This window comes from Hyla sarda, chromosome 5 (genome assembly GCF_029499605.1).
Source record: "Hyla sarda isolate aHylSar1 chromosome 5, aHylSar1.hap1, whole genome shotgun sequence".
In the NCBI taxonomy this organism is placed as follows: domain Eukaryota; kingdom Metazoa; phylum Chordata; class Amphibia; order Anura; family Hylidae; genus Hyla; species Hyla sarda.
In genome coordinates, this window is record NC_079193.1 from 279,903,715 (window position 1) to 279,921,360 (window position 17,646).

A 17,646-nucleotide genomic window follows, 5' to 3' on the forward strand; every position below is an offset into this window, starting at 1 on the left:
GGCCTCCGTCCGTGTGTCTGCAGTCTGAACATTGCAATAAACTATAAACCACATTAGGTGGTCCCTAATACCCTAAATTTACCAACCAACTAAAATAAAGTGCACTATCTTATCTTTATTGGGTGAAAAAAAACACACAAGATTAAAATACTGTGTGCATTCTGTCCCTCTTTTCTTAATGAACAGGAGTTAAATGTATCGGCCAATACACATCAGCACTTTGTAATAGTGTTACAGTACGTAGATATAGGCATCTCTGCAGTAGATGCTATTTATTAAGGGCTGATGCACACAGAGGTTAAAATCATGAACACAATGCCCCCCTCAACGTTTCGCCACTGCTGTGGCTTTGTCAAGAAGCAATTGGGCAATGCAGTCTGAGCATTGCACCATAGCGTCTTCTACAGACCTTAGGGTGAAATGCTCTGCAGTCTGCACATACCCTCCCATATGGGGTATGTGCAGAGCATTGCACCCTAGTCTGTACTACAGACAATGGTGCAATGCTCTGCACATACCTCCACCTGTATAGCAATGTACATACAGACACACACACTGTTATACACATGAAGGGTATGTGCAGACTGCAGAGCATTGCACCATAGGGTCTTCTACAGTCTCTAGGGTGCAATGCTCTGCAGTCTGCAAATACCCTTTAACAAAAAGTTAAAAAAAATGTTGTAACCCCTTCACATTAACCCCTTCCCTAATAAAATCTTGAATCCCCCCTTTCCATTTTTTCACTAAAATAATGTAAATAAATAAATAAAAAAGTATGTGGTATTGCCGCGTGCGTAAATGTCTGAACTATAAAAATATAATGTTATTTAAAATGCACGGTCGTTGGTGTACACGTAAAATAAATACTAAAGTCCAAAATTGTGTATTTTGGTCACATCATATGCCATAACAAAAATAATAAAAAGCTATCAAAAAGTCCCATACATCCCATAGGCCAGGTATGTGCAGAGCATTGCATCGGTCAGTGACCCAGGGCCTCTGTGTATACTAGAGTGCAATGCTCTGCACATACTCCCCATGTATAGCAGTGTGTGTACTACACACACTGCTATACATGGGGAGTATGTGCAAAGCATTGCACTAGTGTCTGTACATTCCTATGCAGGATTGGACAAACAATTTGGTGGGAGCGGGTGGGATTGGTTAAAAAAGTCATCGGGAATGGGCGGGAGGGGGATTGAAAAGCCAGTCCTGCGCAGGGCTCTATTACACAGCACACATTCTAATGAATTCTCTAGAACTCAAGACAATCTGTGCATTGGCTCTGGATGACAGAGGGTGATCCTAAATGACATCTATATACCCTGACAGGGCAGAAGAACAAGAGTTGCCACAATGGAATGACCCCTTTAAATAGACCATACATTTGTAGAGAAAATAGATTCCACTCACCCAATGGAGATGTAAAACGTCTTTTTTATTAGATGAACACTTTAAAACATACTGAAGTAAGGGTAGAGAGATGCGGTCAGCGTTAGCTGACTGACCGGCCGAGGCAAAGCAGCGCTCCTTTCGCGGTTCAGCCCGCTTTCTCAAGCCTTTAAATAGACCAATTTTGGTTGCAGATTCCTTTTAATGCTCATGTAGAGAGTTTAACACAACACAAAATAGTATATTATATATTAGCCCTGATTTACTAACATGATCTCGACTCTTTTTATCGGGTCATGCAACACAATTTGTGTCACACGTCCTCTGCGACACATTTCACTAGTAAAATCCCGACGGTTTTCCAATTACTCAGAGTCTTTTTTTAACCTGACAAAAGGAGTGTGGTTTGCATAATTAGGGGCGCATCCCCAACATTTTCCTGGAAACACGACAGTTGTATTTAAAAACCCACCAGAAAAATAGTGAATTACTGAACTTGAAAACCCGACTGCCTTGAGGTGTGGGGAATCTGTTAAAAAGTGTGGGGTTTTTTGAAAATCCTGTTACTTTGTCCCCTTAGTAGCTTTTTATATAACATTTTTCACTTTTTATTAGTTTTTTCTTTTTTAATTTCTCTTTTTTTTTTAATCTTGGCTTTCATTTCCTTTTTTTTTTACTTTTTGTTTGTTAACCCATTAACGACCATGAATGTAAAGTTACGTCCTGGTGTACAGTTACTTTGCTTTATTTATTTGCTTTAAGCTTTATTTTTCCTGTGCAACACTTTTTTTCCCCCGTGCAACAGAATTTAATATCGTGCGACAGAATTTTCCCGACATGTGCGAAACATTGATAAATACGTGTGAAAATAACCCGGGGCCATAAATCAGGGCCATTATGATTAATTCCTAAACATGCCATGACATATGCACAGCAAGGTGACTCAGTGGTTAGTACTAGGGATGAGCAAATCGAATCTGACGAATCTAAATTCATTACGAATTTTAAGAAAAATTTGATTTGCAACAAATGAGAATATCGCCGTGATTCTATCGCGCGAATCGCTTCATTAAACTCCATTTAGTGCGGTCCGGGCTTCAGGGCATCTAAAATGGTGGATCCACATGTGAGGACATGGGGCAAGGAATCCTGGGAAGGCGGGAACAAGGGTAGGCGGGATGACCCTGAATCACATGCAGGATGCAGCCTATCAGCTGCCAGTCACCCCTGTGATGTCACAGCCCTATATAATCGGCAGCCATATTGCGACCCGTCACTTCAGCCTTTCACTGCAGAGAAATAGATAGGGACAGACAGCGCTGTGTGTTGCACAGAAAAGCTTTTTCACCTCCTAGTCAAGTCAGCGTTCTGTTGCACAGAGAAAGGGAAAGAGGGAAGTGTGTGTTTCACAGAAAAGCATTCTTACTGCAGCGATTTACCTCCCAGTCACTGTCTACAGCATTCTATTACAGAGAGGGACAGAGAGCAGTGTGTTGCACAGAAGAACAGATTCAGCCCAAGCACAAATCCTGCCTAGAAGCACTGATAGGAAAGGGAGTGAGACAGAGAGAAAGTGCAATTTTGGGTGTAGTACACAGCGACTGTGTGCTGCAGCACAGGTGTGTACTGCTGGTGTTGTGCACAAATACTTTTTAAACGTACTGTAGCACATTTTTCTCCCCTCGTAAGTGCATACCACATATGTACGTCTAAGTGGTGTACTATTTTGCTCCTGTTAAAGTCTCAAGGGCCTAGATACTATGAAAGGCCAGGCAAAGGTACTCACCGGTCGGCTGGTTTTGTACACAAATACTTTTTTTTTAAGCGTTCTGTAGCGCATTTTTCTGCCCTCATAAGTGAATACCACATACATACTTCTAAGTGTTGTACTAGTTTGTTCCTGATAAAGTCCTAAGGGTCTAGTTACTGGAAAAGACCATCCAAAAGTACACACCTGCTGCTGTTCTAGACAAATACTGTGAAGCGTATTGTACTCCTGCTGCTGTTCTAGACAAATACTGTGAAGCGTATTGTACTCCCCTCATATACGTACTAAATATGCCAGGAAGAGAAGTGCCAGGACGTGCACAGAGGAGTGGCAGATGCCTAAATACATCAGGCGCAGGCAGAGGTTGCAGCAGATTAGGGGCGAGTGGCAGCAGGAGTCACAGCGAGAGGCCTGAGCTCCCAGTATCAGCTAGCAGTCGTGTCTCAACCAGCAATCCATCTGCAGTCATCGATTGGTTAACACAATCATCCACTTCATCACAAGTGACATCTGATACCCCCAGTCAACAGTCAGTGGGTACCTCAGACACAACCCTCAGTTGGCATGGCCCGGGAGCAGTCCCTGTCCTCCCATTGCCTCTGTCCCATGCTGTTCCCTCCCTTACAGAAGTATCTTATGCTGTGAGTTCAGCTCAACTATTCACTGAGGATGATCTAATAGAGGACAGTCAGCAGCTACTGCCCAGCCAAGAAGTGGAGGAGACATTCGCCACATCCTCCGCTAGGTGGGCAAGTGATGAGGAGAGTGACGTGGGAGGTGGTTTTGCCAGCGTTCTGGTGGTTTGCCAGACACTGTTGGGGAACCTGAGGAGGACATCAGTGACATGCAGACACTTGTTGATGATGATGAAGCCGATTGCAATTGGGAGCCTGGTGCAGAAGGGGCTTCATCCACATAATCAGGAGAAAAGGGTTGCAGGTTGCCATGAGGCAGCAGCTGGGCCAGCAAGGTGGTAGCATGGTTGGCAGTCAGCGTGGTGGCAGAAGTGGAAATTCTGGAGCCAAATGTGCCCAAGGGAGATCACCTGCTTCGAGGCAGCATACCTTCCCGGGAGGTAGTGGAACAGGGGTTCCTGGAGACAGCAGAAGTAGCAGTCAATTAGTGCGGACTGTTGGTGGGAAAATCAGCTACTCGGCGATGTGGCATTTTTCATCAAGCATCCGGAGGAGATTAAACATAGCCACATGCAAGATGTGTCACCAGAAGGTGAAACGTGGCCAATGTCCCAATGTTGGCACCACGGCCCTGTGTCAACATATGCTGCACCACCATAAAGTGGCCTGGGAGAACCGTGGCTCCGATGTAGTGGTCCAGCCTGCTGCATCACCCAGTGGCCATCCGCTCCCTCTTTCAGACAGCCAAGGCTCCACCACCTCGGCTGAAAGGGAGCTGTGTGTCATACCCTCCTTCTGTCGCTCTAGATGCTCCTGCTCCTCCTACTTTTAGTCAGTCATTCCGCCAACAATCCATCGGCGAAGCCATGTCCAAGAGACAACAGTATGCGCCCACTCATCCAACGGTGCAGAAGCTGAATGTGCTCCTGTCCAAGTTGCTGGTGCTGCAGTCCCTCCCTTTTCAAGTGGTGGACTCTGCACCTTTCAGAGAACTGATGGCTTGTGCCAAGCCGAGGTGGAGAGTCCCAAGCCATCATTTCTTTGCGAAGAAGGCAGTACCAGCCCTGCACAATTTTGTGGAGGAGACTGTGGGCCAGTCCTTGAGCCTGTCTGTGTGTACCAAAGTGCACGGCAGCACCGACGTCTGGAGCTGTAACTATGGTCAGGGACAATACATGTCCTTTACGGCCCACTGGGTGAACGTGGTTCCTGCATAGCCACAACAGCAACATGGACAGGTCACGCCACTTCCTCCTCCACGCTCTCAGGCCACTGGTCCTGTGACAGTGTGCGACTCCCCCTCCTCATCCTCCACTGTGTCCTCAGCCTCCACTGCATGGACAAGTTTCAGTGCTCCTTCAGCATACCATGTATGCAGGGCATGATGGTGTCACGCTGTTCTCCCCATGGTTTGCCTTGGCGAACGGAGTAACACAGGGGAGGAACTGCTATAAGTCATTCATAAAGAAATCTGAACATGGCTTACTCCACAAAAACTGGAAATGGGAACCATGGTGATTGACAATGGAAAGAACATCTTGTCTGCGCTGCAACAAGGAAGGCTGAGCCATGCGCCCTGCATGCCACATATGTTCAATCTGGTTGTCAAGTGGTTCCTGAAGTTTTCCCCACATTTGCAAGACATCCTAACAATGGGAAGGAAACTTTGCATGTACTTCAGCCACTTTTATACCGCAAAGCACACCCTGCTTGAGCTGCAGCGTCAGAACGGTATCCCCCAACATAGTCTGATTTGCGACGTTGCTAGACGTTGGAATTCCCCTCTCCATATGTTGGACCAACTATACGAACAGAGAAAAGCCATCACATTTCTTGATGATCCAAGTGGATAGGGGGACTCCACTGTGTAACTTCAATGTTAACCAGTGGCAGCTCATACATGACACCTGCCATTTGCTCAGGCCCTTTGAGGAAGCCACATTATTAGTCAGTCGCCAGGATTACGGTATGAACAACATCACTCCACTGCTTCATTTCCTACAACAAGTGTTGAAACAATGGCTGGTCAGGGCACTGGAGACATGGCCCCTACATCTCATGGTCACTTGAGCCCTGTGGGGGCTGAACTGGAGAAGGAGGGGGGGGGGGGCACAGTGGAACACAAGTTAGGTTTTGCAAAATGGGTGGTTTTTCTATTCATCTGAGAGGAGAGGAGGAGCAGGAGCAGCCAGAGGAGCTAGAGGGTTATGAGGAAAGCGAGACAGAGGACCCAGACACACAGTGGCAGTATGCAGTGGAGATGGAGGAAGGGAGTCCCTCTGAGTCACTTGCAAAAATGGCACGATGCATGCTCAGTTGCTTGCGTAGTGACCACCGAATTGTCACCATTCAGCATCAGGATGACTTTTGGCTCTCCACCTTATTAGACCCTCACTACTGGCACAAAATGGGGGCCTTTTTTAAACCCACTGAGAGGGAAGACAAACTGACCTACTACAGAGACATCCCACGTAGTCAGTTGGCCAATGCCTATCGGCGCCATCGTCCATTCTCTAGCAGGTCTGACTCTGGAGCTCTCTGCACTCACCTTCCACTGCCATGGCTGCTGGGGAGGGGTGGGGTAGCAGGAGCAGTACCAGCTCCATCAGCAACAGCCTGAGTCTACAGTCCTTACAAATAACTTCCCTCCTTGTAATAACCTATGTAATTTTCTGATGTCAGGGAAATTCCATCTCTAGAAGAAGAGACAAAAAGATAGAACACAGGAAATGGGGGCAGGGCTTGCATGGTGTTGCAGACAAGAGAGAGTCTGAATGAGGACAATGCCATGTGTATTACACTGGTGCTCAATCACCCTGCTCAAGGGTCCACATAAATAGAAGCCTCTGTAAGATGGTCGCTCACCTTGTACATGAAAAATGCCCCTTATTATTGGGGTATCAAATGCTGTGGAAAAGCTGCTCAGGGGTAACAGGAGGGGGAGCAACCTGTCCTGTGAAACGTGGTAAGGAGGTGAAAAAAGAAAACCCCTCTGATGTCAGGCCTGCTTATCCCAGTGAAAATTTATTTTAAGCCAGAAGTAATTTTTTTAATACAAAGTGGACTTTTTTATTTGCAGTACAATAAAATAATAAAAAGGACCAATAATATGTTTCAGATTGCACTCCCCCTTCCTATTATTGGCCAATCTGAGGTAGAGGGAATGCACCCAGAAACTAATCATTGATCCTTTTATTATTTTATTTTACTGCAAATAAATGAGACCACTTTGGATTTAAAGCGCAACTGTCATGGATATTATACCCCGCAGACTAATAACATGATAACATAGATGATGACACTTGTAATGCAGCTGTACTTTTGGCTGCTCTTTATCACACTTTATCAGCAGGAAAATAGTTTTATTGTGCGGTCAGCAACAGTCGGATAGGCGTGGCCGGGGATCGTAATGCCCCACCTCCGCCATGCCGATCCCCTGTAAGTGAGCGCTGGGACCACTGTGTGAATGACACACAGGTTCCCACCTCCGATGCCCATGTTGTGCGGTCGGGCGTGACTCCACTGAGCCTTTACATATTATGTGCACCTTTATGATATACAGTACAGTGCCCGTTCTCCTCTTCTTTCTTCTCCTGGTGCCAGAGACGCGCTGCTTCTGCTTTCACTAGAGGCAGAGAGCTCGCTCCCTGCCTCTAGCACTGCACAGGCGCACTGAGCTGCTGGCAGACAACGTGAGTGAGCGCTTTCTCTCTGCCTCTAGTTAAAGCAGAAGCAGCGTGTCTCCGGCACCAAGAGAAGAAAGAAAAGGAGAACGGGCCCTGTACTGTATATCATAAAGGTGCACATAATATGTAAAGTATACTAACAACCTGTTAGTTTTTGAAATTATGCTGAGAAGCAAGTAGATCAAATTACAAATTATTTTATGTACAACACAAAGAGAGAAACATAGCCGCACATCCACCATTTGTAATTTGATCTATATGCTTCTCGGCGGCGACCACTGCCTCCGAGACCCCATGCCCAATGGGCGGAGTGACCTAGTGGATAGGCAGCCCCACTACTGCCCGACCAAGCCCCTGGCTCTGGGCCACTCCACCCCACAGACAAAGCATCACAGAAACAATGGCCGCCACAGAGAACCACACCAGTATGAAACCTACCATGTGCTCACTCCCAGAGGGCTGGGAGAATGGTAGGAGGAAACCCTTATGCAGTTTCCTGCTAATTAAAAACACCTGGGCCAAATGGGTGGAGTGGAGTGCAGGCTATGGAAGAAGGGAGAGACTACAAATGTACAACACAAAGAGAGAAACACAGCCGCACATCCACCATTTGTAATTTGATCTACTTGCTTCTCAGCATAATTTCAAAAACTAACAGGTTGTTAGTATACTTTACATATTATGTGCACCTTTATGATATACAGTACAGTGCCCGTTCTCCTTTTCTTTCTTCTCTTGGTGCCGGAGACACGCTGCTTCTGCTTTAACTAGAGGCAGAGAGAAAGCGCTCACTCCCGTTGTCTGCCACCAGCTCAGTGCGCCTGTGCAGTGCTAGAGGCAGGGAGCGAGCTCTCTGCCTCTAGTGAAAGCAGAAGCAGCGCGTCTCTGGCACCAGGAGAAGAAAGAAGAGGAGAACGGGCACTGTACTGTATATCATAAAGGTGCACATAATATGTAAAGGCTCAGTGGAGTCACGCCCGACCTCACATCATGGACATCGGGGGTGGGAACCTGTGTGTCAATCACACAGTGGTCCCAGCGCTCACTTACAGGGGATAGGCGTGGCGGAGGTGGGGCATTACGATCCCCGTCCACGCCTATCTGTTGCTGACCGCACAATAAAACTATTTTCCTGCTGATAAAGTGTGATAAAGAGCAGCCAAAAGTACAGCTGCATTACAAGTGTCATCATCTATACTATCATGTTATTAGTCTGGGGGGTATAATATCCATGACCGTTGCACTTTAAACATTACTTCTGACTTGGAATCTATTTTATTAGGATAAGCAGTGTCTGATATCAGAAGGGTTTTCTTTCCTTACCTCTATACTTAAGAAAGGAGACAAGTAAAAAGAGAGACACACAAGCGCCACTGGTGAAGTATGTCAAACACAGGTGTGATTTTAGAGGACGTAAACACTCGCCCTGTGATGTTGCGCTAAGAGCACAACATCTGTAAGCGTATGTAGATATATGGTGGGGTCCTGCTGCTCAGTTCCCTCCGATCACAGTGGTATCCTGGTCCAGGAGTGAAGTAGAAAAAAATGCTCCACTTGCTGTACGTTGATATGTGCCTTGATTTTAATTTATCTTGTCTGACTTGGTTGGACTTACTCCCTGACAGGGACCGGAGCTTTGAAAAGTTCCAGTTTTTCCATTTTTTTGGCTTTTTTGTTACCTCTATACTTGACTGAGTACATGTATCCTGAACATATTTGCCTCCTCCAGAGGGTTTGCACTATACCTGAGAGGTAAAATCAAGACTTCCCTCTTATCTCTTACCACCTATAAACTTATTTGCATCTGCACCTAGTGCAAATACTTTTTTCCTACTATGCACACAGTGCTGCCTCCTGAATGTAGCCCCCTTTCTTTTAGTTATTAGCATTATCAGCAATTCAGTGCTTACACCAGGACTTTTTTTTTGTGATGTAACCCCTTCCTTGATGTGATCCTGCTGCTGTTTGTTTCCTTTCTAATCACATAGCACCTTGTAAACCCAGGGTCTTAATAATTCCCTTCTCCCCCTCACATGCCATGTAAATCATCTCCCAGTACAGTCCCAGTACTGTTCAGTTAAGTGCACTTTCTCCATGCTATGGAAGGGACTCTTAGAAGCATATTTCACTGAAGCCAATGCAATAATATTCTATTTATTATGACGCATTACTCAAACTCAGTAACTGTCTATAATAAAACAAAGCAGGTTTGTTTCACTGTGAGCTAAACCAAGCTAAATATAGCAAACAACACTTCCAGACACAAGCTAATAATTAAAAAACAACCACTGACAATATGCAAATTATAAAACTGGTTAAAAGGCATTTAATTCAATGTAATCAATTTATCAAGATGTTCCAATTTGTTCAAGCAATATTTCTTATGTTATTCCTCTATTTGTATACATACATCATAGCAAAATGGTACATGCAAATCACCATTAATAAGTGTCCTTTAGTAAATGAGCTCAATGGAGCATATACATGGAGACGTAACCTGCTTCTTAATGAGCATCCCAATGGAATCATGAAAAAAAGCAAATACTTAAAGGGGTTGTTCGACAGAGAAACCTATTTTAAAATATCTAGTAAATTAACATATGGGTGAATAAACTTATTTTACAACCTTTCTCTGGTCTTTCATACTTTTCTTCTACTTTTGATGCAAACTGCTCCGTTGTCTTCAGGTCAATGTCTTGTCTAGTTTACATCATGTAACAGACTTGTGTACAAGATACTATAGCCAGTAATTCATCTAACTATATCTCTTTTACACTTAAAGTAGTACTGTAGTGTTTTTTTTTTCCCTCTGTGCCCGAGCTGCAGAAACGTAAAAAAAACTAAAAACTTTAACTCACCTGCCGACATTCCCTTGGTGCGTTCCCTTGTCTTCTTCCCCTTCTTGGGGGAGAATGAAATGTCCTGCCTCGGCCGATGATATGCTGAGCACAGTGTCATGTAAGGAGCCTGGGCAACAGGGAGAAAGCGGGGCCCAGGCTCCTTAAATGACACAGCACTCAGCCTATCACCAGCCCAGGTGGGACATTGCTGCGTGCTGAGTGCAGTGTGACTTTGTAGATAAGGCACAGAGAAATAATAAAAAAAGAACTATAGTACTCTTTTAACTATATTACCTCCCATACAGTGGCTGAATTCCCAGCTAGAATTTCCTGTACACAGAAACAGGATGTACACCAAACAAGACGTTGAGATGAAGACAACGGAGCAGGCAGTGTACATCCAAAGCAAATCAAGCATTAGAGACCACAGAAAGGTAGTAAAATAACTTGTGTTAATTTATTAGACCTAGAGATGAGCGAACTTACAGTAATTCGTTCATCACGAACTTCGCGGCTCGGTTGCTTACTTTATCCTGCATAAATTAGTCCAACTTTCAGGTGCTCCCGTGGGCTGGAAAAGGTAGATACAATCCTAGGAGAGAGTCTCCTAGGACTGTATCCACCTTTTCCAGCCCACCAGAGCACCTGAAGGCTGAACTAATTCATGCACGATCAAGTCAGTAACTGCTGAGCCGAGAAGTTCGTGATGAATCGAATCACTGTAACTTCGCTCATCTCAAATTAGACCGCTGAAAAGAGAGTCTATTGTTGACTTTTGTCAGAGCGGTAACCCTAAAGGCCGTCCAATACTGAGGGTCTAGGGCTGAGGTTAAGGGATACATGATAGCGGGAGGTCAGATGGGACATCAGTGAATGCATATAACCCGTTGGTCGCCTTCCACACCTGTATTGCGAGTCTATGTAAAGGTAGAAGAGCCCCTCACCCACTTGGGAGATCTCCAATAAGGGACGGAGAGACATTGACATGGCTCTGAGGACCAGACTCAAACTCAGATATCTCAGCTGTCCCACTAGGTACCATAAAGGCCATAACTGCCAACATTTTGGAACCCTGTAGAGTAGACAGTTTTACCAAATTGCCTACTTTACTAGCTATGTTATAACTTAGACATATACAGTGACTCCTGCACAAGTCACAGAACATGCCTAGAACACTCTCCCACAGAAGTCAATAGGGTCCTCTTCATTCCATTGCTACTTTTGTCCATAAAGCTGCTGTAAAGGATATCTCTTAATGCTGTGCAAAAAGTTTAGGCAATATGGTTGCCCCCATAATAATGTACAAAAAATAAAATTTTAAAGAGAATAGAAACAGACTCGAAAAAACATATTTTACAATATGAGTCTATCCAGAAAGATACATCTAGGTGAACCATTCCCTTTAAGGGCAGAGTCACACAGGGTGCATATAAAGTGTACTTCACGCTGCGGATGTGCCCGCCGCCAGCAGTCACAGAGTGACTGCAGAGCGAGCTCCTGGCTGAGGCTAGGTAGCTCTGTGTGTCTGCTCTTGTGGCAGTTTTCCCCCAGTAGAAATCCGCCACTAAAAGCGGACACACAGAGCTACCCAGCCGCAGCCAGGAGCTCACTCTGCAGTCACTCTGTAACTGCTGACGGCAATGAAAAATGCCGTAGATGAACCCAATGTGACCCTGCCCTAATATTGTTTTCTGTAAAACAAAGTGTGAACAGTAAAGTTGTGACTCACAGATCCCCCCTTAATCAGAAGAATGAAGAGACTGCAGCATTTCTCTAGCACAATCATCTCTTCCTACTCCTCATCTGTGTATTTGCCAGATTTCAGACCAATGCCGATCACACATTGATGGCCTTTACAAAAGATACAGAATCCCTTTATATGACCAGGGCAAAACCATGGACTTGGCCTCTAAGGTTCAATTACCTACTGCTTTTTTTTTTTTTTTTTTTTTTTTTTTTTTACTGTGACCAGTAATCACATTAAAAGGGATGTAACAGAGCTATGTCCAGCTATGTCCATATAAACATAATGACCTACCATCTTAAGGAAATGAGATGTCACTGTACCTTTCTGAACCGCTTCAGGAAAGTTATATAGTTTCCATTGGGAGAGAGCATCAATCTGTGTGATCAGACGTCCTTTCCTTTCCTTCTCTAGCTTCAAAGCCTCTTCTGCTTCTTGTCGATCGGCTTCTAACCTCCAGATCAACTGTAAGACTTCTGAGATGACGGCGTCGGTGTCCAGCTTCAAAGATGAATCTCCACCTTGTTCTGAGAAATCTGAAGACAATAAAACTGTTTTATAAAGTGTTTTACATCATATCTACAGGATGCAATTGCATTTAAACACCTTTCCAGATTCCTCATATCATTGAACATTTAGTACAGTCCATAGTTGCTCAGAATCAGAGACGGCTTAACTGTTTTAGGCCATATGCTTGTAATAGACCTTGTCCCACACCGGGCACAACCAGTTTCTTAAAAGTTAGTGTAGACGACATAAAATCCCTATAGGGCTTGTGCAAAAATGTGCAACTTTTTGACACTTAAAACCAGGCGTAAATGCATAATAAATTCCTCCCTATGTGTTCCATAAGCTTGCTATCTCAATATTTTCAGTCAGACAATAAAGGAATCTGTTTAACAACAAATCTAACATAAAAATAATAAAATAATAAACCTTACAAAACTATAACTAAGACAACTTCAATAAGAGCATAACACCAGGAGTAATAACAGAGTCCAGAAGAATATAATGAAACTTATTTTGTTATTTCAGCCATACCATGTGAATATTCTGTCCATTTGCATTGTCCTCCCTTCAACAATATCAATGAAACCATCAGCAAGAAGAGATTGAACAATAACATTCCTGACCAATACAATAAAGTAATAAAAAGGGCCAATGATTATTTTGTTACTATACATGCATAGCTTAGTCAGGTGCTCCTGTGACTGTAGAAAGGGAGATAACAGACCCTGCATTTATATGGAGAATCCAGAGGAGAGACCACTCTCCTGTCATTTATAACATATAATATGTATAGCAGCTACAAAAATGATATACAAATTAGGCTCTATTCAGATCTTTAGAATTTCCCCGATTTATACATCAAATATATGGCCCTGACATACACAACTATATATCGAACCTTGACACCCACTTAAAAACCAAAATAACTATATTATGCTTTTTAATTTAACGAAAATGGGATTTGCCAATATGAAATGTGTCTGAACATATAGCATAGGAAAACTCTAAAAATATGAAAGCAACATTATACTTTATACATACAGTATATTCAGGGTATAAGTTTGATACAGACAGTAGAGGTGGAGGAAAAAAAATAATATCAGTAGACATCAATATGCGCTACTTAATTTTGAATCAAAATGTCCCTTAGGCTGGGTTCCCGATTTTTATATCCGACAATAGGATTATAAAATCAGATGAAATCGGACAGTGTACAATCTGATCAAATTGGATGCAAAAAGAAAAATTGAATGACTTTAAATATCGTGTCTTTCGGTCTTGAACTTTAATAGATCTTAAAAGACTATTCTGAAGCCACTGCGCATGTGTAAACAAAAAAATTGTGTGTGATTAAACTAATGAAATCATTCAATAATTCAATTCAATATGATTGTACATAGACATTAATGTTAGGAAAATATGAAAAGACTTCAGTCCAATTTTGAATTGAGTTACAAAATCGTTGACAACCACGATTTTTCACCCGACCAAAAATCTATTGGATACAAAATCGGACGAAAACTGATGCATGTCAAAGGGTACGTTCAGACATACAGGATCTTGCGCAGATTTGATGCACAGGATTTGTAACTGCCGATTAGAAGCTGTGCTCAGTCATTTGGTTTACATTGAGGGTACGTACCCTAAGGGTACGTTCACACGCGCGGATTTACAGCTTATTTTACGCTGCAAATCCGCTGGTCAAGGCCCGCTCTATGCTGGCTTTACATGTGCCTCCTCGTTGCGGCAATATGCCGCTACCAGCAGACACCCTGCGATGTGCGAGTCGCAGTACACTCGCACATCGCGGGAGCTCTCTGCCTAGCTCAAAGAAGGGAGAGCCGCCGCGATGTGCGAGTACGCCGTGCACATAGCTGCACTGTGTCTGCTGGTAGTGGCGTATTGCCGCTACCAGCAGGCACATGTAAAGCCAGCATAGAGTGGGCCTTCGCCAGCGGATCCGCAGCTAAATACGCTGGGAAAATCCGCGCGTGTGAACGTACCATTAAACAGGATTTTTCTATAGAAGTCGATGGATAAGACTATTAATACGATTGTAGACGCTCTTTTGGTAAAAAGTATTAACTATTTGGATGTAAAAATTGTGAAATGAACCATGCCTTAGAAGTTACAGACCTTAGGATTCCAACTAGAGTTCTTCATTGCCTCTCCTGCAAAGTGAGTTACACTCCTTTTGTAAGCCCAGGAATTAGCTCTTAAAGGGTTACTCCGCCCCTAGACATCTTATCCCCTATCCAAAGGATAGGGGATAAGGATAAGATGTCTGATCACGGGGGTCCCGCACCCACATGTAACGGCTTCCGGAACCGCTGGAGGCCCTCAGGCTAATACCATCCATACCACGGGGACTGAAGATCGTGACGCCACGACTCCGCCCCCTGTGTGACGTCACACCCCGCCCCCTCAATGTAAGTCAAAGGGAGGGGGCGTGGCAGCTGTAGAATGCGGGGGTCCCCCCCGCATGGTAGAATGCGGGGGTCCCCAGCGGCGGGACCCCCGTGATCAGACATCTTATCCCCTATCCTTTGGATAAGGGATAAGATGTCTAGGGGTGGAGTACCCCTTTAAATATGTTTGCCAACACCTGTGCTGACTTAAACGAAATGGAAAACCTGGACTGGCCATGAAAGGAATGACAGGCTACACTACCAACCTGCCTGCAAATGTATAAAAATCCAGGCCAGAAACTGGCTTTATCAAAGTTCTCTAGCAGCTATGGTATGCTACGGATTTCATACTACTCCTGGATTTTCCATATCTCACCCAGCTTTTGCTGGATGGGATATGCATCTTCCAGAAACTACTCCTGTCACTGTGTAACGTAGTGTACAGATATATTTCATACTGTTAAGGGTTAATAACTATTATAACTAAAGATGCAGAGACACAAACAAAACACTGTATACTGCAGAAGAGAAGAAGCCTAATAAAACAAACCAAATGGTGCAGACGTCTTGACAAAATCCTTTAAGTGTTAATTGTGCTGAGCCTTCAGTAGCTGAAACATTAGTGCTATTTCAAGTGCATACTTGAAGATAAAACTTCAGTGTCTGCAATCTCTCTACAATTTTCATTTCGTCTTCACATTTCTCCACAGAGAGATATCACAAAGCCCTGCTGAAAGCTTTAAATACATAAAGAATCTGTCTTCTTGTCTGCCATTTTTAATTTTATATTTTGACTATTGTGTTCTGTATACTAAAATAATTTCTAATTATTACTGATTTCTTTTTACAGTATTGAATTTGAAAGTAAGCAAAGAGTTATTGTATTTACCATTATACAACCTAGCTTAAAGGGGTATTCCAGGAAAAAAAACTTCTGACTCCAGAAAGTTAAACAGATTTGTAAATTACTTCTATTAAAAAATCTTAATCCTTTCAGTACTTATTAGCTGCTGAAGTTGAGTTGTTCTTTTCTGTCTAAGTGCTCTCTGATGACACATGTCTCGGGAACCGCCCAGTTTAGAAGCAAATCCCCATAGCAAACCTCTTCTACTCTGTGCAGTTCCCGAGACAAGCAGAAATGTCAGCAGAGAGTACTGTTGCTGCCAGACAGAAAACAACAACTCAACTTCAGCATCTGATAATTATTGAAAGGATAAAGATTTTTTTATAGAAGTAATTTACAAATCTGTTTAACTTTCTGGAGCCAGTTGATATATAATCACAACAATTTAGGGGAACCCTAAACTAAATACCCCCCAATTAAAATATACCTTTTATTATTCCATCTAAAATGTAGATTGTGATACACATAATTATGTAATTCTGCAAGTGGATGTAATGACACCACCACTAACTTTTAAAACCACAGTTGCCACCGTACTCCTTGGCTCCTGTACTTGTCTATTGTAAGCGCCTAAGTGCTACAGAGTGAGCGTGGGTAGCTCAATCTCCTATCTATTGGGAGCCGGTGGCTACTGCTTGTTAAAATCACCAAAATTTAGTCCTCCCTTCCAACGTTTCACTGGCTCCCCAGCTTCGTCAGGAAAGTATGGCGGCTGGGGAGCCAGTGAAACGTTGGAAGGGAGGGCTAAATTTTGGTGATTTTAACAAGCAGCCATACTTTCCTGACGAAGCTGGGGAGCCAGTGAAACGTTGGAAGGGCTCCCAATAGATAGGAGATTGAGCTACCCACGCTCACTCTGTAGCACCTAGGAGCTTACAATAGACAAGTACAGGAGCCAAGTAGTACGGTGGCAACTGTGGTTTTAAAAGTTAGTGGTGGTGTCATTACATCCACTTGCAGAATCACATAATTATGTGTATCACAATCTACATTTTAGATGGAATAATAAAAGGTATATTTTAATTGGGGGGTATTTAGTTAAGGGTTCCCCTAGGGGGGTCCCCCTAAAATAGTTGTGATTAAATTGACCCTAGTATCCCCCTTGGGGTTTTGTTGTTTAGTTGATATATAAAACAAAAAGTTTTTTCCTGGAATACCCCTTTAACCTCTTAAGGACCAGGAACGTATGAGTACGTCCCTGCGCCCTGGGTCTTAAGGACCAGGCACGTACTCATACGTCTGTGGGAATTTCGCATCCCGCCGCGCGCCGGGCGGGGACCGGACCGGGTGACTGCTGATATCTATCAGCAGGCACCCCGCGCAAATGCCCAGGGGGGTCTTTAGACCACCCCCCCCCCACCCCCATGTCGGCGATCGGCGCAAATCGCAAAAGTCGTGAAACACCTGTGGGGTATTAAGGCTCACTTAATTCCTTGTTACGTTCCTCAAGGGGTCTAGTTTCCAAAATGGTATGCCATGTGGGGGGGGGGTGCTGTTCTGGCACCATAGGGGCTTCCTAAAAGCAACATGCCAAAAACCCCCAAAAACCATTTCAGAAAAACGTACTCTCCAAAATCCCCTGGAAAATTGGAAAAATTGCTGTTGAACTTTGAAGAACTCTGATGTCTTCCAAAAGTAAAAACTCATAAATTTTATTATGCAAACATAAAATAGACATATTGTATATGGGAATAAAAAAAAAATTATTTGGAATATCCATTTTCCTTACAAGCAGAGAGCTTCAAAGTTAGAAAAATGC

At 43.7% G+C, this 17,646-nt stretch overlaps 1 protein-coding gene across 10 annotated transcripts in view; it reads right to left on the bottom strand.

The window, feature by feature from the left end:
* Positions 1–17,646, bottom strand: part of CCDC178 (coiled-coil domain containing 178) — a 372,333-nt gene that overhangs the window by 273,113 nt on the left and 81,574 nt on the right. For all 10 annotated transcript variants that reach the window (XM_056521798.1, XM_056521799.1, XM_056521800.1 and 7 more), the window contains exon 5: positions 12,389–12,601. In XM_056521798.1, the coding sequence (XP_056377773.1) occupies positions 12,389–12,601 (213 nt within the window). The remainder of the gene's footprint in view (positions 1–12,388; positions 12,602–17,646) is intronic.